The sequence below is a fragment of the Calliphora vicina genome, chromosome 2, assembly GCF_958450345.1.
Source record: "Calliphora vicina chromosome 2, idCalVici1.1, whole genome shotgun sequence".
NCBI lineage: Eukaryota > Metazoa > Arthropoda > Insecta > Diptera > Calliphoridae > Calliphora > Calliphora vicina.
The window spans coordinates 140,693,136-140,721,093 of record NC_088781.1 but is presented as its reverse complement, the minus strand read 5'-3'; the positions used below and the strand labels follow the sequence as shown (position 1 = coordinate 140,721,093).

General features: G+C 29.3%; 2 protein-coding genes across 2 annotated transcripts; one reads left to right on the top strand and one right to left on the bottom strand.

The window, feature by feature from the left end:
- Window positions 1-658: 658 nt before the first annotated feature.
- On the bottom strand, window positions 659-6,324 carry Df31 (Decondensation factor 31). The gene is made up of 3 exons (XM_065502297.1): window positions 6,018-6,324; window positions 1,960-2,318; window positions 659-1,877 (listed from the first exon to the last, which is right to left on the bottom strand). Exons 1-3 carry the CDS (start codon window positions 6,041-6,043, stop codon window positions 1,720-1,722), a joined length of 543 nt encoding a protein of 180 aa, XP_065358369.1. The 5' UTR covers window positions 6,044-6,324; the 3' UTR covers window positions 659-1,719.
- A 1,311-nt stretch (window positions 6,325-7,635) lies between these two features.
- Window positions 7,636-26,080, top strand: Ac3 (Adenylate cyclase 3). The gene is made up of 20 exons (XM_065502294.1): window positions 7,636-7,734; window positions 10,723-11,698; window positions 14,530-14,728; window positions 14,815-14,974; window positions 15,091-15,359; window positions 15,437-15,548; window positions 18,190-18,317; window positions 18,505-18,663; window positions 21,301-21,439; window positions 21,753-21,955; window positions 22,014-22,172; window positions 22,247-22,451; window positions 22,521-22,761; window positions 22,833-22,905; window positions 24,538-24,613; window positions 24,670-24,895; window positions 24,951-25,033; window positions 25,109-25,456; window positions 25,523-25,630; window positions 25,694-26,080. Exons 2-20 carry the CDS (start codon window positions 11,437-11,439, stop codon window positions 26,015-26,017), a joined length of 3,474 nt encoding a protein of 1,157 aa, XP_065358366.1. The 5' UTR covers window positions 7,636-7,734; window positions 10,723-11,436; the 3' UTR covers window positions 26,018-26,080.
- The last annotated feature ends 1,878 nt before the right edge of the window (window positions 26,081-27,958 follow it).

Here is a 27,958-nt window from a genome sequence, read left to right as displayed (position 1 = left end):
TGGCCGGGTCCGAAAACAAATATTCTGTAGAACTCCAGAAAATATTTGTATTTTTCTAGAAAAATCATATATTTTTAATGCACAAAGCTTTTTTTGGAAAAAGCTTTTTATGGAAAACAAATTTTCAATTCTCTGAGAAAGAGTAAAAACTATTTTTTTTAAATTGACTTACCAGTGCTGTTTATAAATAAAAGTTATCTGCTGCCTGATTTTAGTTTAAAAAAAGGAACAATCTCTCATATCTAAGTTGCTCATGGACCTGCAAAGCTTTAGAAATTGTGATATACGCATAAGTTATCTTTCGTTTTCAAACATTTCGGACATTGTTAAATCAACTTCACTGCAATCTATAAAAAAGATACAAATTTTATAAACATCAAATAAAACTGTCTCATTTTGAAGCTAAAAAAACAATTCAAATCAAAAGAAAAGATTTTCGAATTAGGTACACTTAGTATGCATACAAATCCGAATCACGATTCTCTTAAAAATAGTACAGTAAAAATACCCCTCTCCTTATCCAAAATCATTTCAATTATTAAATTTAAGTAAATTTCTTTATTTAAAAACGAGAAATTTTAACTTAAACCTATTTGTTATATGGTTCTAAGACTATACATATACATTACTTGGCATTAAATATTACAGAAAAGACATGTTTAGTTTTTTTTTTCAAATATTTTTTGTTTTATTTTTCAATCGAATGTATTTTATTGAATGTTTTTGTTTAAATATATTTGTTTATTATTTTTACAACTTTTTAGCCTTTTACTTCTTGTCTGGTAGGTAGAGTGGTGAGTTGTTTCAACTGATGATGTGTTTATATTTATTTAAAAAAAAATAGTACAAAGAAATCGGAAAGTCAACTATATTTTAAAAAGGTCTTGATTAAAAAGACATTTAAAAAAATAAACTAAAAGTAATTCTTAAAAATAACGTGCCACAAAACAATGACCGACATATTTACTTAGGGAAATGCTAAGCACTCGAAAGGAAAAATGTAGGATTCAGATTTCAGATCCTGGCACAGGAATTTATAAGAAATATTCGAATTGAATAATACACAACTATAATTTAAAATATATGCAATTGAGATATGACGACAAAAGTGTGTAATATGAATATTTAAAAATGTTCTTTTCGTTCTTTCTGTTTTCAAAATATATGTTTACAACTTCTGTCTCTACAAGAGGAGATTGTATTGTATTGTAATTTGTAATATCTTAGGATTATGTATAGGATTTTCTTCTTTTTAATACATATGCGATCGTCATGAAAATATGACAATGCATTTCGGTTTAAAAAAAAAACGTTTATACATAAAAAAAACCTTATAATCAAAATGAAATTTGGAAATTTGAAATTATTCGGATGCTGCTCTTTTGCGTCAATAAAATATGTATCGCCGGCGATCAGATCACACCATTTTTCAATTGTTTTTTTTTTCTTTTATATAATGTTGTTGATTGATTGTTGGTTTGTTTGTTTGATGTTGTTTGTTTTTCTCATTTTTGTAGTAGGTAGTTTACAGGTTTTTTCTTTGCTTTTTGTAATTTTTTTGTAGGATTTTTTTTTAAGTTTTTCATTTTTTATAATGTTAATGTAAGTAAATTATTAGAATTAGTTTTTGTTTGTTTGTTTTTTTTGTGTGTGTTATTTTGTTTTAATATATATTATATATAGTAGAGGGTAGGTTGTTGTGTGTGTTTAATGAAGAGATTAAGCCGCTACTTCAGATGCCTCCGCACCGTTTTGGACTTCTTCTTTTGAGGTCTCTTCCAATTTAGCCTTCTTTTCAGGTGTCACTTCAGCGGCATCGTCTGTTTTAGCCTCACCTTCGGTGACTTTCCTCTTAACGGCCTCAGCGGGGGCAGAATCTAAAAATGAAGATAATAAAAACAACAAGTTTTAGAAACAAATTTCTTAAATTTTTAGGTAATGTTTTTTTTAGAAATTTACCTGTAGAATCACCATTAGCTTCAGCAGCAGCAGGTTCTTCTACACCATTTTCTTCAGTGGTGGTGGCGGCGACGGCGGCGGCTGGCGCAGATTCTTCAGCAGCAGCTTCGGTGGTGGCAGCAGGAGTTTCAGCTTCGGCAGCAGCAGCAGCACCATCTGTTTTTTCGGTTTTGTCAGCTGCGGCAGCTTCGCTATCACCGTTCTCCTTGGCTTCTTCGCTGGGTTTTTTCTCTTCAGCGGCTGAAGCCTCACCATTTTCTGTGGTGGTTGCCTCTTCAGTAGCGGGAGTTTCAGCAGCAACTTCTTTTTTGCCAGCATCAACCTCCTCGGCGGCTACTTTCTCAACAACGGGAGTTTCTCTGCAATTAATTAATAATGGAAAATAGTTAAGATTTATGCTAAATATTTTTATAAAATACATATATTGAAAATATGTAAATTTGTTTATTTCTGTTTTAATTTCTTTAGATTAGCATGTATTTTCTACAAATTTCTCAAATAAATTAACTAAATAAAGTTAATGTGACAATTTTTTTTTCTATTTCTAGTTTTTATTTATTAAATAGGTATCTGTATAAATTAGGGTTAATTAGTTATGTCAACAATCACTTTCAAGTGAAATGGTGCGATTTGATCTTAATTTTTTTATTTTATTTAATTTCACAAGTTTTAGATACTTAAATTCATAATTTATAATTGTTTGAGACTTTTTTCTATGAAATTCATCTAATAGTTTCAAAAATTAACTGTCATAGATTGCTATAAGCGATTTTGATCAAATTTCGGTCTGTTGGTTTAATACATTTTAATTTTAACTATTTTCATTAGAGCTTTTAAAATTTTCAATACGAAAAGTAAACAAACATTGGAAAATTGTAAAACTAGCGTGTAAAGAAATGAACGAATTCAGATCTAGAATCGAATCATAAAATCTATTTTATCATTACGTTTTTTTAAAAAGAATTTTAGGCCCCTATTACCGTTTACGACAGTTGTATTGTTTAAAATACGATCATGATTTACAACTGTATAATAGTTGGTTCTACGTACCGGAATGTCCCAAAGAACATCGGTCAAGGGCTGTCAACTCAGCAACAACAACTATAGTTGTAAATCATGATCGCATTTTAAAAAATACAACACTAAAATAACAACTATTGTAAACGAAAATCGGGGCCATGATATCATAATTGGGGCCTAAATTTAAACAAAATATTGTTAAATAACTCAGGAATACCTTTAACGGTTAAATAGAAATACAACATAAGTAGGAAAAATTAATAAATTATCATTTGCTTGAACTACTAATTTTGATAAGGTAATTAAAAATGAGATAGGTTTTTGGCAACCGATTAGAATCATGTTGCCAAACCATTATGCTATAAATTATTAAATTATGAATGTTTGACAATAAAATAATGTAGGTTTGAGAAGTGTTAAACCTTAATAAGCTAGAGTAAATGATAACATTAAGACCTTTTAACATAGTGGCTCAAGCCATTATTTTTAACACGCGATTTGTAAATATCAGATTTTGATCGAATTTTCAGATTCAAAATCAGGGAAATATTTATAGAATAACACAAAACCAACCAAGAACTTGAAAATTATAGAAAAATTCATATTTCTAAGATAAATTTATGAAAACCTATGGGAAATTGATGATTGCAAAATACAGACCTAAAATTTTACCACGAACGAAACTTTATCAGATGTTTTTATAAAGGATTGGCAATATATTTGAAAGATGATTGAAAGCATCATCGCTGTGAAGCAGTAATAAACATTTTATAAACCTAGAAACCCTACAAAATTATCTTCTATACCTATTAAAAAAAGCTCAAACAATGTACCTACAATACACAATGTAAACTAACATTAAATAAACTTAGCTTAAAGCTGCCATTGTTAATGAGGTCTACACACATGATTGTTTAAAAAGCATTTCAAAAACATACACAAAACATTACAATAACAAAATAATGTAAAGTACACCAAAAAAAGATGTTGGCACAAATTAAAAACGAAAAAAAAAAATTACACACCGCTAAAAATAGAAAGAAAAAAAACAACACACATCTGCCAGTTTTACGATGATTTTACACCGCGCTACTCTTTAACTGATCGACATTTATTTAAACACGGCACACATGTGTGTTTTTAAATACAAAAACAAAACACACAGGGAAAAAACATGACTAAACCCAAACTACAAAGAAAAAATACAATAAAACACATTGCGAAAAAGCGGTTTGAAGCATAAGGGGTGATAATTTAGCACACACAAACACACACCAGAAATACTTTTGATGATGATTTACTTGAATAATGCGAAAGAATAAAACAGGGAAGCATTAAAATAACAACAACAAAACCATAAGTAATTAAGTGTTGTTGCTTTTATTCTAGAAACAATAACGAAGAAGCAGTAGCAAACAAAGGGGAATAAATGAAGCAAAACAATAAAGTAGGTAAAACAACGAGGTTTTGCGCGCAAAAAAATGTGAGAATACCAAGGCAAAAGGGGAATATAAAGTATAAATGAGAAAAAGAAAAAAATAACGGACTTTTTTTATAAAGTAAAATAAGAAAAAAAAAAAAAAAACGTCAATATTCGAACAAAAACTAATGTGCTTCGAAAGAATTTTTCGAAAATGATAAACTTAAAAGAAAATACCTAAGAGATTTAGATAAAAGTGGGGAATACATACCAACAAAATAAATAAGAAAACATTTTTCAATTAACCACTACTAAAGTAAAATTAATTCAAGTGCATTATAAAGAAAATTGTAAACAAAATTACTTTTTCTTACAAATCTGATTTTTGCTAATTAAACAAATTCTATATTGTGGCGCATACCAGAAATGTGTATACATAAAATGGAAAAATAATTTCAGTAGAACAAAAAAAAGTATACAATTCTGCGTCTTATTTGTTCAGGAAGTAAGAAATGTGTATAATACACATGCATACATATTTTAGAAATTCAAAAAACCATGACAGACCAGACAAGCGCGCTCTTTTCTATCAACTGGAAAGTTTATTGCGTAGAAATGCCTTTGAACTTCTTCCCTCCACCAACCCAACAATACACAAAATCTTAGCAAGATTTCTCGTAACTTCTTTTTCAACAAACAATAAATCAAACATAACTTTTTCCCTGTTCAACCATTATTCATTTAAACATTCAACCGTTTTAAACAAAAAACCATATAATTTGTTTTCGAACCGGACATACTTATAGAAATAAATGTGGTGGCTGGCGTTTTTAGCCGGCATTATAAGCTAAAAATAAAGCGCCCAACCAACTCTTTATTATTAACCACGACAAAGCCGAAAACTACAAAAACAAAACCATCATAGACTGAAGTTTTCGTTACCCTATACCCCACCGCGCCAAAATACAAAAAACCTTTTTTTTTAAACCAACAAACTAAACTTCTCAACAACCATTTTCTACCATTGTTGTCACTAATACCGAACTACCGAACACAACAAATAAGCAGCACAACCACCGTAAAACCATCCATTGCTTGGCGTCTTTTTCCTACTTCTTCGTTTCCTCCTCGTCTTTTTTCTTCCACATTCGATGCTTCACATTTCGAAGAAAATATTTTTTAACGCAAGTATATTTGAAAAAAAAAAATGCCGCTTTACTGCTTCATATATATTGATGTTGTTGTAGTATATATAACAGCAAATACGAAACACACATCAAGTAAGAAAAACAACAACAACACAGAAAAAGTGGTAAACGAAACAGCCATATTTAAGCTTAAACATTTTATAAAAATCTTGTATATTAACAACACTAAAGTGTAACAAAGACAACACGAGTAAAAGCGACGCCGTAAATTTTTTCGCAAATGCCGCTGTTTTGTGATACAGACAAAATTTTTAAAAATTTTCATCGTTTTTTTTTTTGCACACCAGACTAGATTTTTTCATTTCATATTTTTCGCCATAGATTTTATTTGTTTTCTGTTTATATTAATAGCACTAGGTTTTAAAGAATCTTTTATTTAAAACATACTATAAAAAACAATCTGTACTCACTTCTTTTCTACAGCAACATCGGCCATTTTGTTTAGATTTTATTTGTTGAAAAACTCGTTTAAAAATTTATAAGAGAACGTTAGAAAATTGTATTTTATTGTTTATATTAATAAAACACAACTGTAGTCACACTTTTAAAAAAAGAACTTTGTTTTCGTTTCTGGTAAAATTGATTTTTAGCACACAAATATAGCTGAGTACTCTAAAATATTTATTTAAAAATTAACTTGTACTTTTTTTTCAAATGCTGTACTGACCACTGCACACGTCTTCACTGCTTCGCTGATTAACGCCGAATGATGATCGAATTTTTGTTCGAATTAATTGGCGTCGTTGAGTTTTGCCAACATTGTTGCAAAAATACTTGTGCATGCGTTGAGTTGCGTGTGCGAGAAAGAGATGCATTGAGTGTTAAAGAAACTAAAAGGTAATTTCCTGCAGTATTCAAGCAGGTAAAAACAGCGAAAATATTTTATTGTACCTCGAGAAAAGGTGCAGCGACATCTACATTTCGAAAATGTGTTAATGTAACAACAGTGTTGATAGTAACACGGGAAATGTTGCCAACAGCATTTGTCGTTAAAGGTACAGTAAATTCTGTGTTTTTAGACTCAATTTATTTTTAAAATTATTTATAATTATACAAACAAACAAAAAGTAGGTTATATCTCCTTTAAATATGGTATACATTTAACCAAGCAGAAGGCTAGAATATCATTTACAAAGTTTCCTAGTTAATATACAAACAATTTTAGAGGATTTCTATGTTCGAAAATCAACTACAAATTTAGTTGAAAAAATTACTTATAAACTTTTTAAGATTACCAAATTAAAATCATATTTTTATTTTTGGTAGCTCATCGTTAAAATATTTTAACGAAACTACTTTTTTAATTAAATTAAATTTCTTTATTGTATGTAAATTGTAAATTTAATAACATTAAAATAATATTTACATTACATTTATTATATCGTTAGATTAGTGTACAAGCGTGCTATTCCTTTTCACAAATTTTACAGCAGACATAAAAAATGTTCTAAAATCCGTTGTTATAATTTTTTTTGAAATCTATCAATGCAATTGTATTACTTATTTGCTAGGATTCATAATGATAAATAATCATAGTTTAGAAGAAGTGAAGTGGTGAATTACAAGTCCTTTTTTGGGACTTAACACATTTTCTTATAACATTTGTTTTATAGCTTTGTCACAAAAGTTGCTTTCAAATGCCATCAGTAGTCAAAATGATAATATATTTCAAAATTATTAAATATTTCCTGTAAAAAATTCATTATTTACGTTTTTTATTGAATAAACGAATAATTAAAACAAGTTGGACGCTATTATATATTTAATGACGTAGTTATACTCAATTCCATTTTACTGAGATACAAATTTTTATAATGTTGATATATAATAAAATGGACTTAGCGTGTTTGCATGTTCGTGAACATAATGCTGTAAATATACATATGTATATTATAAATGACATAATTCACACAATGAAGAGTTCACTGTACGATTATCAATCATAAATTTATCATTACAAACGTGGCAACTCTGTGTAATACAGTTATGCGAGTGACGTCAACGCCATCTGATTGTCAGTATATATAACGTATTTGTAATTGTGTATCATCTGCTTTTCTTAATCCGATTCGTTACAATAAACAGAACTGAATAATAAATCATGAAATAAAAACTCCAGGTGTTTGTGTAAGTCATTGTTGTTGTGAATGCATTAAGCAGGATGTTTTTTTTTGTTGTTTTTAGTAAATAGACACGGCAGATGTAATGTTGTTATTGTAACAACAAAACTAGATTTGCTCAAATACGAAAAATTAGAAACAACAACAACAAGAATTAACAAAAGGGTGATGCTCATGATGTGTTTTTCAAGATTTTCAGAAATTTTAAAAAGAAAATATGTATGTGTAAGGACAATGAGGAAGTAAATCAAGTGAGCAAACGTATCAAGTCCACTTTTTATGAAAATTCAGATTTAAATACAAATAATAACAGAATAAGAAAAAATACCCGGTTTACTTAAAAAACGTTAAATTTTTTTAGTTTTTTTTTTTCGTTCTTATATGTGATAAGCAGTCCTTTATGCTAAAGTGATTACTTTTTTGTGATCTATTTTTCTCCACCAAAATTGTAAATTTATTTTATCATCTAAGTCAAATGGAATTCACAATAACTAGTTATTAAATAAATAATAGCCACAAACTTGTACATATGTTCGTTTATTTTTAATCAAAATACATAAATCATAAATTGTTTAAGAATCAAACAATTTGAAATTTATATTGAAACTAGCTGATCCGGCAAACGTTGTTCTGCCATACAAATTGTTCATACAAAAATACTGAATAGAATAAAATTTGGAATTATACATAAGCATTTTTGATACCAAATGAAGGGAAATATAAACAAAAATGTTTTGCAACAACATAGGAAACATTTTTCTCATGTTCTAGCGGTATAAAATGTAATTCAGGACCTATTTTGATACTTACCAAATATACATAAACAATTTTATAAAAATCGGTTGTATATTATAGTAATTCTAGTCTACACTTTTGGTACCTTTCTAAAGTAGATGTCGATAATCAAACTGGATATTTTGTTAACATTTTGTTTTATTTAAAAAAAATAAAAAAAAACGACTTCATAACAGTCGTCTTCAAATTTTTGTTTTTCTTTTTATACCCATCACCATGAGTGGAAAGTAATATACTTATAAGACCCCACAAAGTATATATACCTATTATGGATCGTTATATATAGCGGAGTCGATATAGCCATGTCCGTCTGTATGTTGAAATCAACTTTCCGTAGCCCCCAAATAACTTACATTATTCATACATCAATATATCCGCTCGGTTGCACAAATGGCTGAGATATAAGGAAAAAACCAAGACATTATCGATTTTTAACCTACATATATCTGGATTACTAAGTCATTAATCATTAATATAGGATATCTAATTAAAGATATTTCAAAGAATTTTGAAACAACGTATATAACGCCATAGTAAGTCCTAAGACCTACAATGGGTCAAAATCGGAAAAATATTGTTTAACCCGAATTTTTTTAACAAACAATTTTTTTTGTTATAAAATTTACTAATAATTTAAAAACAAAATAATTCCATAAAAATTTACTAAAATATTAAAAAACAAAAAAAATGTTCGATTGATACTAAATTCCCTTAAATGCTAATGTGAAATATTTTAGAAACTATATCTGTTTTTAAGATCCTATTTCTTAATACAAAAGAAATGAAAATGTTCCAAAAGGATCACAAATCCTGTAAATATCATACACACGAGTACCTAATACTTACAGCTGTTCCTCAAATATTTCCTCTTAAAAATGCAAATACAAATCGTTACCTGAATTTAATGAAATGAAAATTCTTTATGTACATATGTACTATGCATATGCAACTATTTTAATAATCAATGTTACCGCCACACCATCCTCTCCAGGGATTTTTGATTTTTGTAAATAATTGATAACAGTAAAAATGTAAATGGCAATGACATATCTGTCATATCCCCGCAATTTGACATATGTCAGTAGCCGTACATATTTTGAGCATGTTTTTTCTCTTGGGGCAGAGAAAAAAGCTACTCCACATACAATAAATGTATGTCCTTAAAGCTTTACTGCTTGGCTATTTTATCGAAGGAAGGCTCTATTAAATACAGCTTTTTTAGTCTTCTTCTGGTAATAGCTTAGAAAACTTTAAAAATATGTACTCAAATTAATACGGACAACGAAAAGAAAAAAATCACAAAAAAAAATTAATAAAAATATTTAAACAAATTATTGGGTGGAAATCTACAAAAAAATTGTGTATAAAAAATAATGCTCGCATTAAAAGAAAACATAAAATTGGTTTTAAACAAATATTAATTTAATGGAAAGAAAGTATGCAAAATCTTTTTTTAAATACTATACACAAAATTATTTTTATAATATAAAAATAAAACACAGCACATACACAGCACGTATAAATATATTGTGTGTATTTTTAGACAAAAAGTCTTTAAAATTAACAACTGTTTTGCTAAAAATAAAGAAAATCAAATAGATGATAGTTTATGGTTAAATTTATAATAAAAAAGGAGATTTCTTTTTATAAGCCCCTGATTTTTGATGAAAAAAAAAAAATGAATTTATAAATGTGTATTGTTGTTGTATTAAGGATATTACTTGTTGTTGTAATATTAATTGTCGTTGTTGTTAAGAAAATTCATTTCCAGCTTCCTTGTCAAAAAAGAGGTGTTCAACAACGGCAGGCAATAAAATAACATTCGAGTATTGAAATCAAATTTAAGTTTAATTAACAGTTTTATTACTAAAATACCAACATCGACTAATAATTAGGCACTTGAACAGCCAAACAAGAAATGTACTAAATCAAATCAACATAAACACACACACAGGACCAGTTTTTGGAGGATTTTTGTGTGTGTATGCATTTCTTGTGCACATTTCCTTTTTCACCAACGTTGATTTTTGGTACGAAAATCAACGACGACAGCACGCACAACGTTACTTACACCAGCATATAATTTTAAATTCACAAAAACACACACACACATCTATACATTGTACTAACTTTACTCCCCATTATCATTTTTTGTTTTGTACTGGTATTATTGAATATTTTTGGTGTTTCTTTAATTCAGGTCCTTGAGCAACATTAAATAAATAAGTATGTATGGTTTTGTGCCAAAGTCAAAGCTCTCTATTTTTGAAGTTGGTGTAAATAATCATTAACAATACACACAACAACAACAAAAACAAAAAATGACATTTAAACGAAAAACAATGAGGCAAGAAACCGTTATAACAGTAACAACTACACGCAGTGAGTGAGTATTCGAGTGAAGTGAATTGAATGAGAACAAGTTTATACAGTAAAAGAGAACAAACACTTCCGTTAGTTGAGTAAACTTCCGCATGTTTACAAGGAAAGCTTTTAGCAACTATAAAAACAAAAACAACAAACAAACGCATAAACAAAAAGCGCGCCTTAATAACAAACATTACAGTTGCTCACTCACACAACAAACGTCAGTTAGTCGTTTTACCGTTATTCTTCTCAGCACACATTAAACGCCTTTGTTGTTGTTGTTGTTTGTTCATAATTAACAGGATATTTCGTAAAACAAAAACAAACAATGCCGCAAACGTGTAAAGAATAGGTTGTGATTTAAAAAAAAAAGCAAAACAGCAACAAAAATGTTTTAAACATCCTTGTGGGATAAAAAAAAAGAGTAACACCAAATAAACAACAGCAACAGTTAACCAACACATTATCAGCAATAATACGATTAATAACAATAATTAAAATTTAATAAATAATTAAATAAAAAAGAAAACAAAGTACAGTTAGCACTATGTCCGAAACAAAATTAAACAATTGCAATAATATTGAGAATGGTGTGTCGTCATTAACATCCATCAATAAAAATAAAGATGAAATCAATGAGTCCTCGGAAGGACCCACCGTTACGTTACCCCACTCCGTTTTAAACAATTTATTTACAACATTTTATGTCAATCAAAGACGTGAAGCTCTCAAATGGTTCCTCCTCGCATATCTCTGCTTTAGTATATACACTCTTGGCATACCGGCAGAGCAGTCGATTCAGAACAGAAGTAAGTACAAACATAATTTCCTAAGTATTTTCAATATTTATTTTTATTAAATTCGGTAGAAACTAGTATATTAATATCACTATAAATAAAGCTAGATCATACGAAGTAAAATTTTATTAATAGCTACCGACCGAAATAGTTTCAGCTTCAACAAATATAAAACTACAGTGTAAAATATCCAGCAGATAAATTTACCTATAAGTTAACTTGACATTAATTTCAAATCTATATCTACCGGTAAAAATTAAAATATATTTTTACTCCATAAGTAACTAGGAACTGATAGATATCTATTTGTTGAAATTACGGCCATAAGACAAGGTTTTAAGTATTAAATTTTAAGAAAAATACATTTGTAAATATTAGCAATGCAAAACAATGGAAACTTTTGCAAGAAAGCTGACTAAAACAAAACTAATATGTAAGAAAGCGATGTAAAAAGCATCATGTTTTACCGTTATTTGTATATTTACTTTATATTAATAATTTTGTTGCAATTGTAAAAAATAGTAAAAATGGCTAGAGTCAATATTGGCGAAAATTTAAGAACAAAAATAATAAACTATTTTATGCTGGATTGAAGCAAAAAACTATCTGTGATAAATATTTTATTAATTAATCAGCAGTTTCAAAAATTTAAAAAAAAAAATTCATGAGAAAACCCAACATTTGTGAGGAAAACTTTGTAAAACGGCTCCAAGACAAGATAATTTCTGTGAACTTTTGACAAAACAACTTAAGTGGAATTTTCAAATTTTTCATGAGAGCACAAAAACTGTTGAATTTATCGATCAATATTTTATTATTTGTCCTTGAAGAACTTTACTATTTGTCTCAAAGAATTATACAAAGGATAAATAATAAAATAATTATCGATAAATTCAACAGTTTTTGCGAATTAAGTTGTTTTGTCAAAAACAAATCAACAACAACTCCAAATAAGTCGATTTGTTTTTTTGTGATATCTCAGAAACTAATATTCGTAAGAAGAAGCATTAGTGTAAACGGAGCGTTTTGAAAAGTTAGTTTTATTATAAAAAACTAAGATCTCGACACAGATTTAATAGCAAAAGAGTTTAATAAATTCCCAAAAATAACTCCCCGGTCATTTATCAATAATCTAAAATTAATTCTCAAACAGTGCAAATTGAATTAAAACCGTACTGCTCGTATTCAATTTGCCAAAGAAAATTTAAAGTGGTCGAGACAGAAATGGAATACTGTTCTCTTTTCGGATGAATCAAAATACTACAATTTATGAAGTAGAGATTGGAGAACATTTGTAAGATGGGGAGAGGGACTGGACCTCAAGAAACAAATAAAACAATGTGGGGCTGTTTTTCAGGCCAAGGTATAAGTTTAATTCATATTATAAAATATACTATTACTGGACTCGGATACAGATCCATTATAATTGATGTTATTATCCATACGCTTAGACAAATATGCCTCTAGTTTGTAGCATATGCTCCTAGTTTGGAGATTTGACCCCAAACACAACTCTAGGTTACAATCTACAATTTTCCCCATAGAAAATCAATGGCAAATTATAGATCGCAAAATACGGACTTAAAATTATACTACGAAGGAAAGTTTCCATTGTTTTGTGCCATAATATAATAAGTTGACAAAGATGGGTATTATATTCGAAGCTACGAATTAATTAACTCAATTTGTGCTTAATTCACTAAAAATCTTAACTCGGAATTAAAAAATCTCAGCCATTAACAACATCTATCTAATTCTTTAGCTTCACTCAAAGGCTTTTAATTAAATAGAATTCATTAATCGTTGAATTAATTCATAACAGAATTCATGTAACCTTTGAATGATTAAATTTTTATTTATTCAAATTAATACAAATTGAGTTTAATTGCCTGCTTCACTAAATGCGAACGAACATTTTCTTTCGTATTTTATATTCACTCTTATCGTGGTTGGCGTAAACGTCATACGCCTACGACAGTTTCGTACTAGATTAAAGATAAAATGCAAACTGTTTCTTTAATCTAGTACGAAACTATGAATTGAAAATGAATTGAAAACAATTTAATTAATGTGCTGTTCTTCTATAGCGAACGAGTACTTTGAGTGGAAATTTAACATGTAAAACGTCCACTCAAAGCACTCGTTCGCTATTGAAAAACAGCACATAAGCCTATTTGTAATGGATTTGAATAGATTTGAAATCAAGAACATTTTAATGATTCAATAAGGAATTAATTCATTGAAAAATTAATTATTTAAGGAATGAAGGCAATACGATTTGGAGTCATATGGAATTAAGACAACGAATTAATGGAATTGTTAAGAGAATATATTATTTAATTTGTTTTTGAAAATTTAATTCAGAAATAATTCTCTCGAAATTTGATTATATTACATTTTAACTGTTTTTTTTTCAATATAAACTCAATTATGGGAAAACAGAAATTTTTATTTTTATCATGACACAACAATATAAGGTACACTCAATAGAATATAAATTCTCAATTATACAATTCTTGTAACGTCAAACAAAAGATAATATGAAAAAAATTAAAATCAAAGTTTGACGTTATACAATTTGACGTCTACAATTATTGTATCATGATTTTTATAATATAAAATAATTTATGTATATAACGGTAATGTTATATTTGAGATAACGATATTTTCGCTTATTTCGGTAACGGTAATTACAGTTGTTTCGTTAACGGTAAGTAAGCTGAAAGGTTATTTTAGGGTTAACGTTGGCCAAGCCTTTCATAAATTTTTGAGTTATGACATATACGCGATATGTAAACTATAAAAATGTATAATATATTTAATTGTTTATCTTGTATTTTCAGCATGTTATATTATATTCGATATAATAGCAGTTAGTAGTTGGTTGCTTATGTTTGCGGCCAGTAAATATGAGAGATTCAAATTGAAAAGGCCCTTTTATATAGGCATATTCATAAGCAGTGCACCAATAGTCATATGGACATGTTTTATAATACATTTTGTAACATACTCTTTCGTCCAGCAAGGAACAATATCCGCAAGGTTTGTTTGTGAAATTTGTTTAAACATCTAACATGGTAATTTTATCCTTTTAAAATTTTCCTTTATACGCGTATGGCATTGTATAGAGAACTCTTGGGATGGGCCATTTTATTTAATTTTCTGGTACCAGTGAGTTTACCCGTTCCTTTATACTACACCGGATGTTTTATGTGTTTTATAACGTTTTTCGGCTACTATGCCCTCATCTATTTGTCGGCACGTGATGATCCCCTGTTCAACGAAATGGTAATTTGTAATTTTTGTTATTTTAAAAAAAAAAAAAAAATGTCGTGTTCGTTTCCACTAAATGCAAAATTATTTAAATTAATTTGTACAAACTCACTCACACATCCGTGTTAAAGTTGCTGGCAAACATGGTTTTGGTGTCGGCCGCTTTAATGATTGGTCTGCTGTACTATGACATGAATGCAGCGAAACAAAGGCGGGCATTTTTGGAGGCCAAGAAGAGTCTAGAGGTGAAAATGATTATAGAAGATCAATCAGCGGAACAAGAACGTTTGCTATTGTCGGTGTTGCCAAAACATGTGGCCGAAAAAATGAGACAGGATCTGGGTTCCACGAGTTCAGAGCCATTCAAAAAAATCTACATGAGTCGTCATGAGAATGTCAGGTATTTACATATTTTCACCAATTTATATATAATTCGTATTTTGTTTTATTTGCTAACGTATTTTTGTTTACTTGCAGTATTTTATATGCTGATATAGTGGGTTTTACCGCCATTTCATCTACATACAGTGCTCAGGACTTGGTTAAGATGTTAAATGAGTTATTTGCCCGTTTCGATAGATTAGCAGAGGTAAATTTAATTATATTGTAAGGATTTCATTTACATTTGACACTACTTTACACTACTTTACATTGTTTGTATTGTATGTATGTATGTAGTATGATGTTGTTCTATTTTTTTTTTGTATTATCCTTGTAAAAGTGATACGTATACCAAACAAAATTAATTTGTTTTATTTTATTTAACTTTTGTTGATTTAATATTTATGTGGTTGACTGACTGCCTGGTTTATTTTATTTCATTTCGTTTTATTGTGATTTGATTAACCTTTACGTTTACATTTTTATATACTCGTTATAATGTACATATGTACTACAACCACCAACATTCATGGTTATGATTAACGCCACCAACTCTAATTCATTTAGAGAAATTTGTCCTTCTTCTATATTTGTAAAAGAGATCATCGATCATTTCAGAAAAGCTTTAGATCAAAGGAAGATCTTAACAAGAGTGATATATTTGGCTGTGAGTTTTCCCATTTTCGTTACAAATCATTTCTGATTAACAGAGAATATTTGGGACAAATTGTATTCCTCAGTTCCTTCCCTTTAGGTGCTATCCTGTCTTTGACACACAGAAAGGACCCGGAATATACATAAGCTTTTGAGGGTCTACCAGCAAAATTTCGATGTGTTACGAACGGAATGGCAAAATCGCTATAAAAAGATCTTTCAGAAATGAAATTCTGTAAATTGCTTTCTCTCTTACATTTAATTGAGGCTACTGTACATTAAAATCTCGTATTCATTTGGCATCGTTTTTGAGGGACGAATCTAATGGACGTACCATATACCATATATATGAATTGGTAAGATCCTTTATGACCTTTGATTAGCAACGGCTAATTATAGATATCTATGTATCTTAACACTACGTCCAGACTACCCGTCGTTTTGTGCACCCAAATCGTCGTCAAAATTACGAACAGCAATTTATTCATGTTCTCCTGAGTAGGGAAAACGTTTCAATGTTCATAATTTTCTTTCTAATTATTTAAAGTGAAGGACTTTTGTGTGAAAATAACATTTGATGGCAGACATCATTGTGCTAACAAATGTTCTGACAAGAGTTTTCCACACCACACGAGACAAATTCATGTGCGGACAAGAAATTGTTCGGCGAGTGGAAGGCTCGTCATAACGGGGGGTAAGGTGCGGTCTAGCATGGAAAATATTTACTGAAAAAACCAGTAACCATTGTAAGGTACAAACAAATTTGTTTGTCCTTGTATACTCATACAACTGTTTTGTATAGGCATACAGAAATACACAAGATACTGTTATACACAAGATTTTCTATAGAAAATCCGTAATACACAAGATTTTCTACAGGAAATACTGTTATACACAAGATTTTCTATAGAAAATACTTGACCTACAGCAGAAAATCGGTCTGATTCTATTGGTCCTGTTACACAAAATACTAAGCATTTTTTGGAAATAAATAGCGGGAGTACCACTTTTGCATCTGAAATAGGTTGAACCACAGTCATGGGATTTAGTTTTAGCTTAAAATTGAGGTTGTCAGAAAACAACTCTTAGATTAATACCCTTTTAGAACTCAGATTGATTTCTGTTGCAGTACCAATAAATCATCAAAACTCAGATGATTTAAAACCATTCCTATATAAAGATCACAACTTTGAATTAGTTAATTCAATTTAAGATTTACCTAAATCTTAATTCAGAATTAAAAAATGTCATAAATCGATTCCCAAACAAAAATTATTTAGTTTTATTAAAAGGCTTTTATTTGGATAGAATTCATTCATTGGTGAATTAATTTATAATAAAATTTATTCAACCTATGAATGGTTTCATTATTGTTACTTCAAATCTAATCAAAATTGAATGAATAAATTTTTACTTTATTCAATTTGTTTTGCATTTACAAAATTAATTGAATAAAATTTTCTAAATTTAAATTGAAGAACAATTTTATTTTTATGTAATGGATTGATTTAAAGTAAAATTGTATCATTCACAAGAAATTTATTCTATAAAAGCTGAATTCTCAAAGGAATGAATTCAACATTCTTAAAGTACTAAAGAATTATGCCTATGAATTAAGGAATTAAGTAATGAATTATTAATGGAAGGGTTAAGAGGTACAATTTTAATGAATGTTTGGATGAATGTAGTAGTTCCAGTTTAACATATGTAAATAAAATATTGGTCGAATAAGGGCTACTTGTGGATACGTGGAATATTTATAGTATAACCCACTTCCAAATGACATTCCCTTTCATTACGTATCAAAGAAGCTCCTTTTTTGGAATGACCTATCAAAATACTTTTTTATAAATGTCTTCGAAAAGAAGCTGAAAAATTTTAAAATTTGGTCACATTATAATATGCACTTTCATAAAGCAATCCTTTACTATCCTTTCTTTGTTTATTTTTTTTTTCAGTTTCTTTTTTGTTATTGAAGTAATTTTTGTGTTGTAACATTTAACAGGCGACAATGACACAGGCCATAATTGAACGGCCATTTAAAAAGCAGTTACCAGCACTTCGTTAACACTTTTTCACTTTGTTTTTTTCTTCTTCTTCTTCTCTTGTCACTGCTTCTTATTATGCTCTTCTTCCTTTTTATAATGCGCTCACTCTCTGTATGTGTGTTGTTGCTGTCGCTATTGCTGTCGTAGAAATATCAACAACTACGTATAAAAATTCTAGGCGATTGTTATTATTGCATTAGTGGAGCACCAGACGAACGACCAGATCATGCTGTGCTTTGTGTACACATGGGTTTGTCAATGGTAAAGGCTATAAAGTAAGTCTACTATAGACGTCGACTAAAATTATGTTAAAATAAAAATATGGTGTTGATGATGATGATGTTGACAACGTGTGTGGTGGAGGAGAGTGTTGTGGACCTTGTTATTAATGAATGAAAAAGCCCATACATATTTTATGGTCTTGTATTTAATTTTCTTTTGTGTTTTACTTTGCCCCCACAGATATGTGCAGCAAAAGGCCAATTCACCTGTTGACATGCGAGTTGGTATACATACGGGTGCTGTATTGGCCGGAATATTGGGACAACGTCAGTGGCAATTTGATGTCTATTCAAAGGATGTTGAATTAGCTAATAAAATGGAATCAAGCGGAAAGGCTGGGTGAGTTGGACAGTAATTAGGTTTATGTATTAAGCAAGCAGCATTCACTTGCTTCGTTATTAGAGTTTTGTAAGCAGTGTCCAAGATTGTTTGGTATTTTAAAAACTGTCAAAAAAGGACTTCCTTTTTGTATTAAAAATTTTAATAGTATGTAAGAACTTTCGGTTCCAAATATTGACACATTAATATGAAAATCGGGTAATATTACTTAAGCTATTTATATAACGTGATTCATTTAGAGGTTTTTTAATTTTAAATAAAACACTTAAAATAGAAACGTATGTCGGATTCGAAAGAAAAATCACTGATATTTACTTTCTAAAAATCATTTCATTAAAATGTTGGAAGGGACTACGCAGTGGTCTATTCTAGAGTTTCGTGTTCGCTTTTAGCCGAAACCGAAACCGCGGGTTTTCAAGGCCTAAAACCGAAACCGACAATTATTATTCGGTTTTTACTATTACTGCCTGTTCCACGATGTCAAAAAAAAAATGAGTCGAAAAAAATTTTATGAAAAACACTCAGTTTTTAAAATTCTTTCGAATAGTTTTCATTCAAATTTGTTCGAATCATTTTTCTTTCGACTTCGTGAAAGAGGCATTTTTAATATATTTTCAGTATAAAAATTAATTATTTAGAAATGAAAAACAAACTTTTTCATCCAATTTCTCTAAAAACAAATCGATGTAAAAATATCTTAAGGTCTTTAAATTTTTAAATTGTATTGATAATTGATTCAGCTTCATCTATCAGGCTAGGCAATGAAACTTGTTAATAAAGAATGATACAGACTCATTTAAAAATATTGATCATACCAGCATTTCCTGACAATTAAACTTCAAATGACTGTTTATTTAATTTTTTAAGAAATAAAATATTCAAAAAGTATTATTAGTTGAAAAAAAGTACGTGTGAGTACCGTTTTTAGATTCTAACTCTGTCAGAATCATATGTGTTTAATTTTCTGCCATTCGAAGAACGAAAAAATGCTAACAGTTTTTGTTACCTCAATATCATTGAGCCATCTATTCTTGATTATTTTTTTTTACTCAGAAGGAGATCAGCCAACTATTATGCATATAAGTAAAATAATTGTAATAATTGTAATTCTAGGTCAATATTAAAGAAAATTCAAAAAGTACCATTTTGAAGATCGAAAAAGTACTCCTTAGTTTGGTTTAGTTCTCCTTTTTTGTTATCATAATACCATTAAGCCCCCTATAATTGATTATTTCTTTATTGAAAAGCCTATTAGCCAACTTTAATGTATATAAGCTAAATAATTTAATATATTAAAAAAGTATCATTAAAAGAAAAAGTACTAATTTTCCTTTTTCTTCTTGAATACCCGCCAAGTTTGATTTTTAAATTTGTATAGTATTTCCTATATTATCAACTGATTTTGTTTCTACAACACTTAATTTTTAATAAATTATCACAAAACCGAAAAAAACCTTAACCGATCGGTTTTCAATTTTTAAAAACCGAAACCGCGGTTTTGAAATTCTTCGATTTTTTTTGGAAAATCTAGTCTATTCGGAAGGTCCAATTTTGGATCACTCTTCCCAGCATTGCTACCGGTATCTCGCGAATTACGAGAGTAATGTTGGCTTCCAAATCTTGAATCTTAGCTGGCTTATCAACGAAGACTTTTAACTTCACATAATCCCAATGAAAAAACCCAGAGTTTTGATGACGGTTCGGGAAAGCGAAATTATCTGTATGGATCGGAAAGTCGATGATGCAAACCTTATGTTGAAAAAAAAATCGAACTAAATTTCCACATTAGTATGGGGCCGTCCAAAAATTTAAAAAATAATATTGTTTAATACCTTATGGAAATTTTTGTATGGAAATTGTTATTAAAACATGTTTGTCACTGACAGATACCTGACAAGATCCCTTTAAAATTACGCTGCCTGTTATCTATCATAGTTTGCCTACAATTCCCAAAAATCCCCCCGAAAATCCGTAATGATAAATTTAAAAACCTTAAAAAATAATAGTGAGTCGAAATTTTGATAATGACAAATACCTGGGCAATTTTCTTTATAATGAGGTATGTCTCATCCTGTCATTTATTTTAGTTTGTCTTCAATTCCGAAAAATCATTCCAAGAATTGATAAATTTCAAAAATGTTAAAATAGTCGATTTTTTTGTAAAATAGCGATGATATTGACAAATTTCTGGTCAATTCCCTTTAATATGAGGTATGTTATATTCTGTCATCTATTGTTTTGAAATTTTAAGGACGTGCAACTTCTGTTTTAATGAAATGCAGAATTGTCATAGAAATTGCATAATTTGTTTAAGTAACTAATGCAAAGAGAAATTTTATCCAACAATTAAATACACAGTTTCCCTAGTTAAATTTATTGAAATATTTGACAAGATCTTTTCAACAGATTCCAAACTGATTCGAAATTATAATGAAAAGTAGCAACATCTTTCCATACAGCAATATTATTTATCTTATTTCAAATAAATTGGAGAAATGATTACAAAGCTAATATGTTTGTATACGAGTGTAATACGTACATTAAAATTTATTAAATGCAGTCAGTAATTTATTTTTAATTAATTAAACAATTTGCTTTTCCACCCCTTTTTCCATGATGATGATGATGACGTTTTAGTCGTGTTCATATTTCTGACAAAACTTTGGCGTATCTAACTGGTGAATTTGAAGTGGAACCAGCATATGGAGAGAAACGTGAGGAAGCCTTACGTATAGCTGGCCTCAAAACTTATTTTATAAAAAAAGTTCTGAAGCCTGTAAGTGTCATGGTTGCAAATGGAACAAATATTTAATGCACACATTCCCACATACATACACACACACACACACTTTACAATTACATATGTATGTTTGTAATAATATGACACACAGACAGACAATAATAAACTTTCAATGATTTCCTCCTTGGCAGGAGAAGAAACAAATGAAAGAAAGATAGATAGACTGACATGTTTTCATATCAAACTCACTACATATTTAATTTTATTACTGTACTTTTGCATTTATTCATTCATTCATTTATTTATTTAAACCACAACATACTCACTCGTACGTACAATCCTTTTTCAGTTCGCCTCCCCCAATGCTAAGAAAATCAACGAAACACAGAACGGCAACAACGACGACAATGACGATACTTTGGATGACGAGCTATTGGCTGAAAGTCAAGATGATAAAGTTAAAGATACACAAGCGGAGACCGAAGTTTGTGATAAACCGACCTTATTTAAAGAGGAACTACGCAACGTTTTACGAGATCGAGACTATTATGCGTAAGTTGTGATAGGCTCAAAAGGGCAATGCGGGAAAGTGACTTTATTTTAATTCCAGACACATTGATCAAGATACCGATTGTTTGCTAAAATTTAAACTTAAAGAATTTGAAGATGATTACACGGCCTACAGAGAACCATTCTCCTCATTGCCACTTATATCTGCTTTAATAGTACAAACTATGGATATAGTTTATTCATTTTTAATATTACCGAGGTGAGTTCTTTTTTTTTTTGTTGCAATATCTCAGATAAAAACTTAATTACTTATGTTTTATGTGTATATTTTAGATCTCCATTACATTTTGTTAATATAGCAGCTACTTTAGTGCCCATTTTCATGTTAGTCTTCATAAGTGTGGCGGAAAGCTTTCCCAAATATTTGCCGGCTTTCTTCGTCAGCATTAGTAAACGTTACAATGATTTTACTTTTGTGCGTGAATTAACCGCCATTATTATAGTACTTACCTTAGGACTTAGTAATATTATCGATGAGGTAAATAACTTGACAAATGTTTTAAATTTGTATTACGTATATGTATGTATGTATTTTTAAAAATTTCAGTATTTCTTTGTGGCCTATATCAAATCGGAACATATTGTGAGTGAGAGTGTTTTTAATAAAACCCAAAGTGAAGAAGATTTTTTGGTAGCCGAGCCCATGATTGATGCTACACCCGATCCTTTAGATAATATCGTGTATCCCTCCTATTTAAGCAATTTTTGTGTTTTAATACTAATTGCCACAACTGTCATAGCACAACTAACACATTTTGTCAAAATCATATTACTGACACAGATAACCGGTGAGTTTTGTATTCCGCTCCAATTCCTAGTAATACTTATTAACATATTTATTGTTTATTTGTTTGCACAGGTTTACACTGGTATTTTAATATTTATGTCCTCAACGATTTGTATGCTTTGGAAGATGATTTGGCCTTCAATCCGTAAGTATACACACACACTATATTTAAAATTACTCATTAATAAGTTGACTAGGTTATATTATATAACCAGCGGAACAACAAATATGCAGTAAGAGGCCTTCCTAAAGGCCTTATTTTGCAGACACAAGGCCAACCAGTCGCATTGCAAATTCGTTTGAAATTTAATATGCATGTCATTGGGAGCCAAGGCCTTGTTATATACACGATAATTTAAATAAAACTTAAACCGTTTAATATAAAAATTCTCAAAAATATAAACTTATTCAAATATTGTACAAATTCATTAAAAATTAAAATATTGGCATATCATTCGTTATTTATAAATTTATCCACATTTTCCGGAACCGTCCTAAGTGGACCACCTCGTCCAACCAGGACATGTCCTGGAATACCTATCCTGTGTTCTTTAATTCTTTCTTTACACCAGCTTTCCACAGGCCGAAGTTCTTAACAGTTGGGTGGATTTGCCCAGTTTGTAGATAGAGAACATGATATTTTTTACTGGCAATTTTTTCAAAATCGGGAAAAATAGTTTTTAACCCGATTTTTTTTCAGCAAAAACATTTTTTTTCAATAATAAATTTTAAAAAAAATCAATCGTTTACTTTTAAAAACATGTAACTGGACATATTGATGGTTTTCATTTAAAAAAATGGAAAATTACACTCTGATTTTTTTACATTTTTACAAGAAAATCCAAAAAAAAAGTTGTATTTTTTTTGAGACCCCTCTCGTGGTCGGAGGGTGTGTAAAAATCAAGTTTTTACATTATACCGCAAATGCCATCTATATATATATAAAAAACGACTGGACCGATTTTGATGAAATTGTCAGGGAATCTTCAGAATTGCCCAGCGGGTTTTCATAATCACATTTTTGATATTCTGTCTGTGGGAGGAGGGGCGTGTAAAAATCAAATTTTTACATTATACCGCTAATGCCCTATATTTCATAAACATGGATGTGTGTATGTATGTTCCATATGGACTCAAAAATGGCTGGACCGAGTTTGATGAAATTTTCACGGAATCTTCAGAAAAGCCTCTTGGGTAACAGTGTAAAGTCAGATTTTTGATTTTCGGTATGTGATAGACAATTTTGTTTACTCTTGCATATTAGGTGCATAATTCAGAAATTTTCATACTAAATTTTTTAATTCATTGGAACCAACAGAAATGCCACTACATGTATTAAAATTGAAGGTTTTTCGGGTACTTTTTTTGGTTATTTTTCAGATTGAGAGTAATTTATTTTTACTCTCTATAATAAAGTTACTGGAAAAAACGCGAACTCAACTAATATCTGACATATTTTTAAAAGCTAAGATCTATATTCGGCCGAATCTTATATACCCTTCAAATTATACTTTATAATAACATATTTCTCTGTAAACAAAATTTAATTTTTTTTCAAAATAATTTTTTTTTTAAATTTTTAAGAATTTTTTTTTCAAAATTGTTTTTTTAATTTAAAAATAAAAAAATAAATAATTTTTTTTTAATTTTTTTATGAAAAAATTTTAAAAATCTAAAAGTTTTAAAAACACTGGATTAACTTAGAATTCTTATTTGAACTTAAATAAAAATAACTTTTATTAAAAATAAATCTCCATTATTTTCTTAATTATTTCAGAATTGTTTCAACAAGCCATATAATGTCTGCAGCTTTGGTATTTATTACCATTTCTTTGGCATTCTGGGCCAGACATGTAAGTCCTCCTATCACAGTCTTTATAAACTGTCTGTTAACACATATATATTTCAGATGGATCGTGAAGATCGTGTCATATTTAAATGGAAATTATTGGTAACTGAACAAAAAGAAAGGGCCGACGATATGCGCAAACGTAACGAAGCATTAGTTTATAATGTGTTGCCGGTACATGTTGCCGAACATTTCATGAAGAATTCAAAACGTTCCCATGATGATCTATATTCACAAAGTTATGCGGAAGTGGGTGTTTTATTTGCCAGTATGCCAAATTTTTCAGGTATTAAATTCAAATATACAATAAATACGGTTTAATAACACTGTTTCCATTGCAGATTTTTATTCTGAGGAAACTGTTAACAATCAAGGTTTAGAATGCTTGCGGTTTCTAAATGAAGTTATATCGGATTTTGATGCAGTAAGTGTTTTTTTTTATAAATAATCTAAAATATCTCAAATATTTTATATAAATATATTATTTCATTTATTTTAGCTATTGGAGCTCCCTCAATTCCAGGATATTATTAAAATAAAAACTATAGGTTCCACCTATATGGCGGCTAGTGGCATAAATTTGAATCGTGATATAAAGCCTGGTGATCCCATAACCAAAAGATGGGCCCATTTGGCTTTATTGGTGGAGTTTGCTTTAGAGCTGAAGAAGACTTTGCAGGACATAAATGAACAATCGTTTAATCACTTTGTTTTGAAGATGGGTGTTAATCATGGACCTATCACAGCCGGTGTTATAGGCGCTAGGAAACCTCATTATGATATTTGGGGAAATACGGTAAACGTGGCTTCTAGAATGGAAAGTACAGGAAAAGCGGGCGCAATACAAGTAAAATATTAATTTACAATATAAATCAAGCAATCAAGTTTAATATAATTATTTAATACATTTTAGGTTACAGAAGAAACTTGTAATATATTGCAAGAGTTTGGTTATTCCTTTTTGCAAAGGGGTTTGGTCAGCGTTAAAGGAAAGGGACAATTAATGACCTATTATTTAAGAGTGAGTGAAAATATGATTTGTCTTAATACTTATTTAAACCAATTTTTAAACCACTTTTTAAAGGGTAAGTCTGATAAGAAAACATCCGAACTTCAAGTAGAGTATAATGCTAATGATCATGATACACCTGTTACACCCATTATTGCTGCTATCAATCCAGACGACATACCTGTACAGCAGGGTATGATTGGCAATATTGTTAATCCAACTTCGGAAAGTGAAGTACATTTAAAACTAGACGATACGGATGCGGCTGATATTAAAACTCCTCTATTGAATCTCAAAACAAATGCCAACTCAAAATCAGCCAGTCCAATTAAGGTCTGTGCAAATGGTGAAATGACTACGGAAGAAGATGCTTTAATAACTACCGAAGAAACAATGTAAAATCTGTGACAAATTTTAAATTTTAGCTCATTATAATACAATTAAACAAACAAACAAACAAAAGCCCCTTAAAGGCAGTTAACATTTAAAAATACCAAAATTATTAGCCACATTCAGAACTAGATAGTAGAAACATTTTTGTTTTTCTTTATATAATTTTCGAACTCTAAGTCCCTCCTTCTTCCTTTTCACTTTCTAATGTAGTTAAAACCCGTAACAGTATTGATTATTATTATAACCCTTCGCCATGAGTGGTAAGGATTTGTAAAAGTTTGTCATTCCGTTTGTAATTTCAAAATGTTTCATAAAAGATATATTTACTAGATCGTTATAGATGTTGAAATCAACCCCAAACAACTTACTTATATATAGGATACATCAATATATCCGCTGGTTCAGTTGCTATTTAAATTCGGGAAAATCGACCCATACATGACTGAGACAACTCCTTCGATTTGTTACTTTTTTTTATCTTTATCTGGATTAATAAGTCATTAACTTAGACAATATGGATATCTAATGATTTCAAAGACCTTTCCAACGACGTATCGTCAGAGAAATTCGAACCGTCAATGGCTCAAAATCGGGAAAAATATTTTGTTACCCGAATTTTTTTATTCACCGAAAAAACATTTTTTCACTTTGGTGAAGGGTATATAAGATTCGGCACAGCCGAATACAGCTCTCCTACTTGTTTTATATACATACATATTTTGTTCAAAACCAAAAATTCATAACAATTTTTTTAAAACTTTTATTGTTATTTAGTTTTATTAGAACTTTGCCTAAGTTAACAAAAAAAAATCACTTGTTTAACGAACAAAAATAAGAAGAAAAAAACATTCTATTAACTAAGTACCTAAAGTATCAACAATATCTTGTTTTAAATAATTATAAATTAACTAAATTTTTAGTGACTTTATATATATAAGAGAATATGTACATTATAAAATGTAGAAATCATTTTAGTAAACCTCTCTCTCTCTAACTCAACCCTCCTCTCCCACTCCTTTTCTCGCTCCAACAAATCATAAAAAAGGAAAACACTAAATCCCACCTAAATCCATAATCAATCCATAATACCAACAAAAATATATGAAAATATTTCAGAACACACAGCGAAAATTTGGAAAATGTTTTAAATTAATACGTAATTTAAATAAAAAAAAAACAAACAAAAGCTTACTTAAACATGGCTATACATAACAGTACATATTCGAGTATAAATGTTGAAAAAGCTAGAAGAAACTAAAACGAAATTCTGTAGAAATTAAGTCTTAACAATAGTTACTTTCTCAACGAATAAACACATTTGCATACACACAAACACACTCAATTTTATTTTCATTTCCATTTACATTTGCATATACATACTAATTCTAAACGATCCAGGTCTTGAGAATTATATTATGATGTATCTATCCCTTTAGAATAGAATGTTATAAAATTTAAAACCAAATAGATTTTAGTGCAAGTGTATATGGATAAGCATTATATTTTTTATTACAGTGTAATTTGAGTAACGTAAACATGTAGATCAACTCGAACGTAGTGTAAAATGAACATTATGACATAACGTAGCGTTTACACATTTGCTCTCAATCGTAAAATTTACATTGCTCTAAAACTTAATAAAACTTTAGTTTAGCTAATTTTCATTTTCAATACTAAATTACTTACTTGATTTTATTTTTATAACGAAAAAGCTGCTTAAAGCCAAAGACAATCATCTGACATTTTTTAGTTTTATTTTTATTGTATTCATTACATTCGTAATAAAAGTTTTTATTTGACCCACCTCATTTAAAATACAATACATTTTTTAAAATGACTTCTTCATAAACATTGTAATATTACCTTACTATTTATTATGCTATTATTTGATACTTAAACTCGTATATATAAAACATTCATATACATATATTATTCTATATATTTTTT

Excerpts from the sequence above, each read along its gene's own strand:
- Df31 (XM_065502297.1), bottom strand. The coding sequence starts at position 6,043 with ATGGCCGATGTTGCTGTAGAAAAGAA. Across the intron at positions 2,319-6,017 it reads GATGTTGCTGTAGAAAAGAA|AGAAACTCCCGTTGTTGAGA; the intron begins GTGAGTACAGAT and ends AATTAATTGCAG. Across the intron at positions 1,878-1,959 it reads AGCTAATGGTGATTCTACAG|ATTCTGCCCCCGCTGAGGCC; the intron begins GTAAATTTCTAA and ends CTTCATTTTTAG.
- Ac3 (XM_065502294.1), top strand. The coding sequence starts at position 11,437 with ATGTCCGAAACAAAATTAAACAATTGCAATAATATTGAGAATGGTGTG. Across the intron at positions 21,440-21,752 it reads TAAAAAAAGTTCTGAAGCCT|TTCGCCTCCCCCAATGCTAA; the intron begins GTAAGTGTCATG and ends ATCCTTTTTCAG. Across the intron at positions 25,034-25,108 it reads TTATATCGGATTTTGATGCA|CTATTGGAGCTCCCTCAATT; the intron begins GTAAGTGTTTTT and ends CATTTATTTTAG.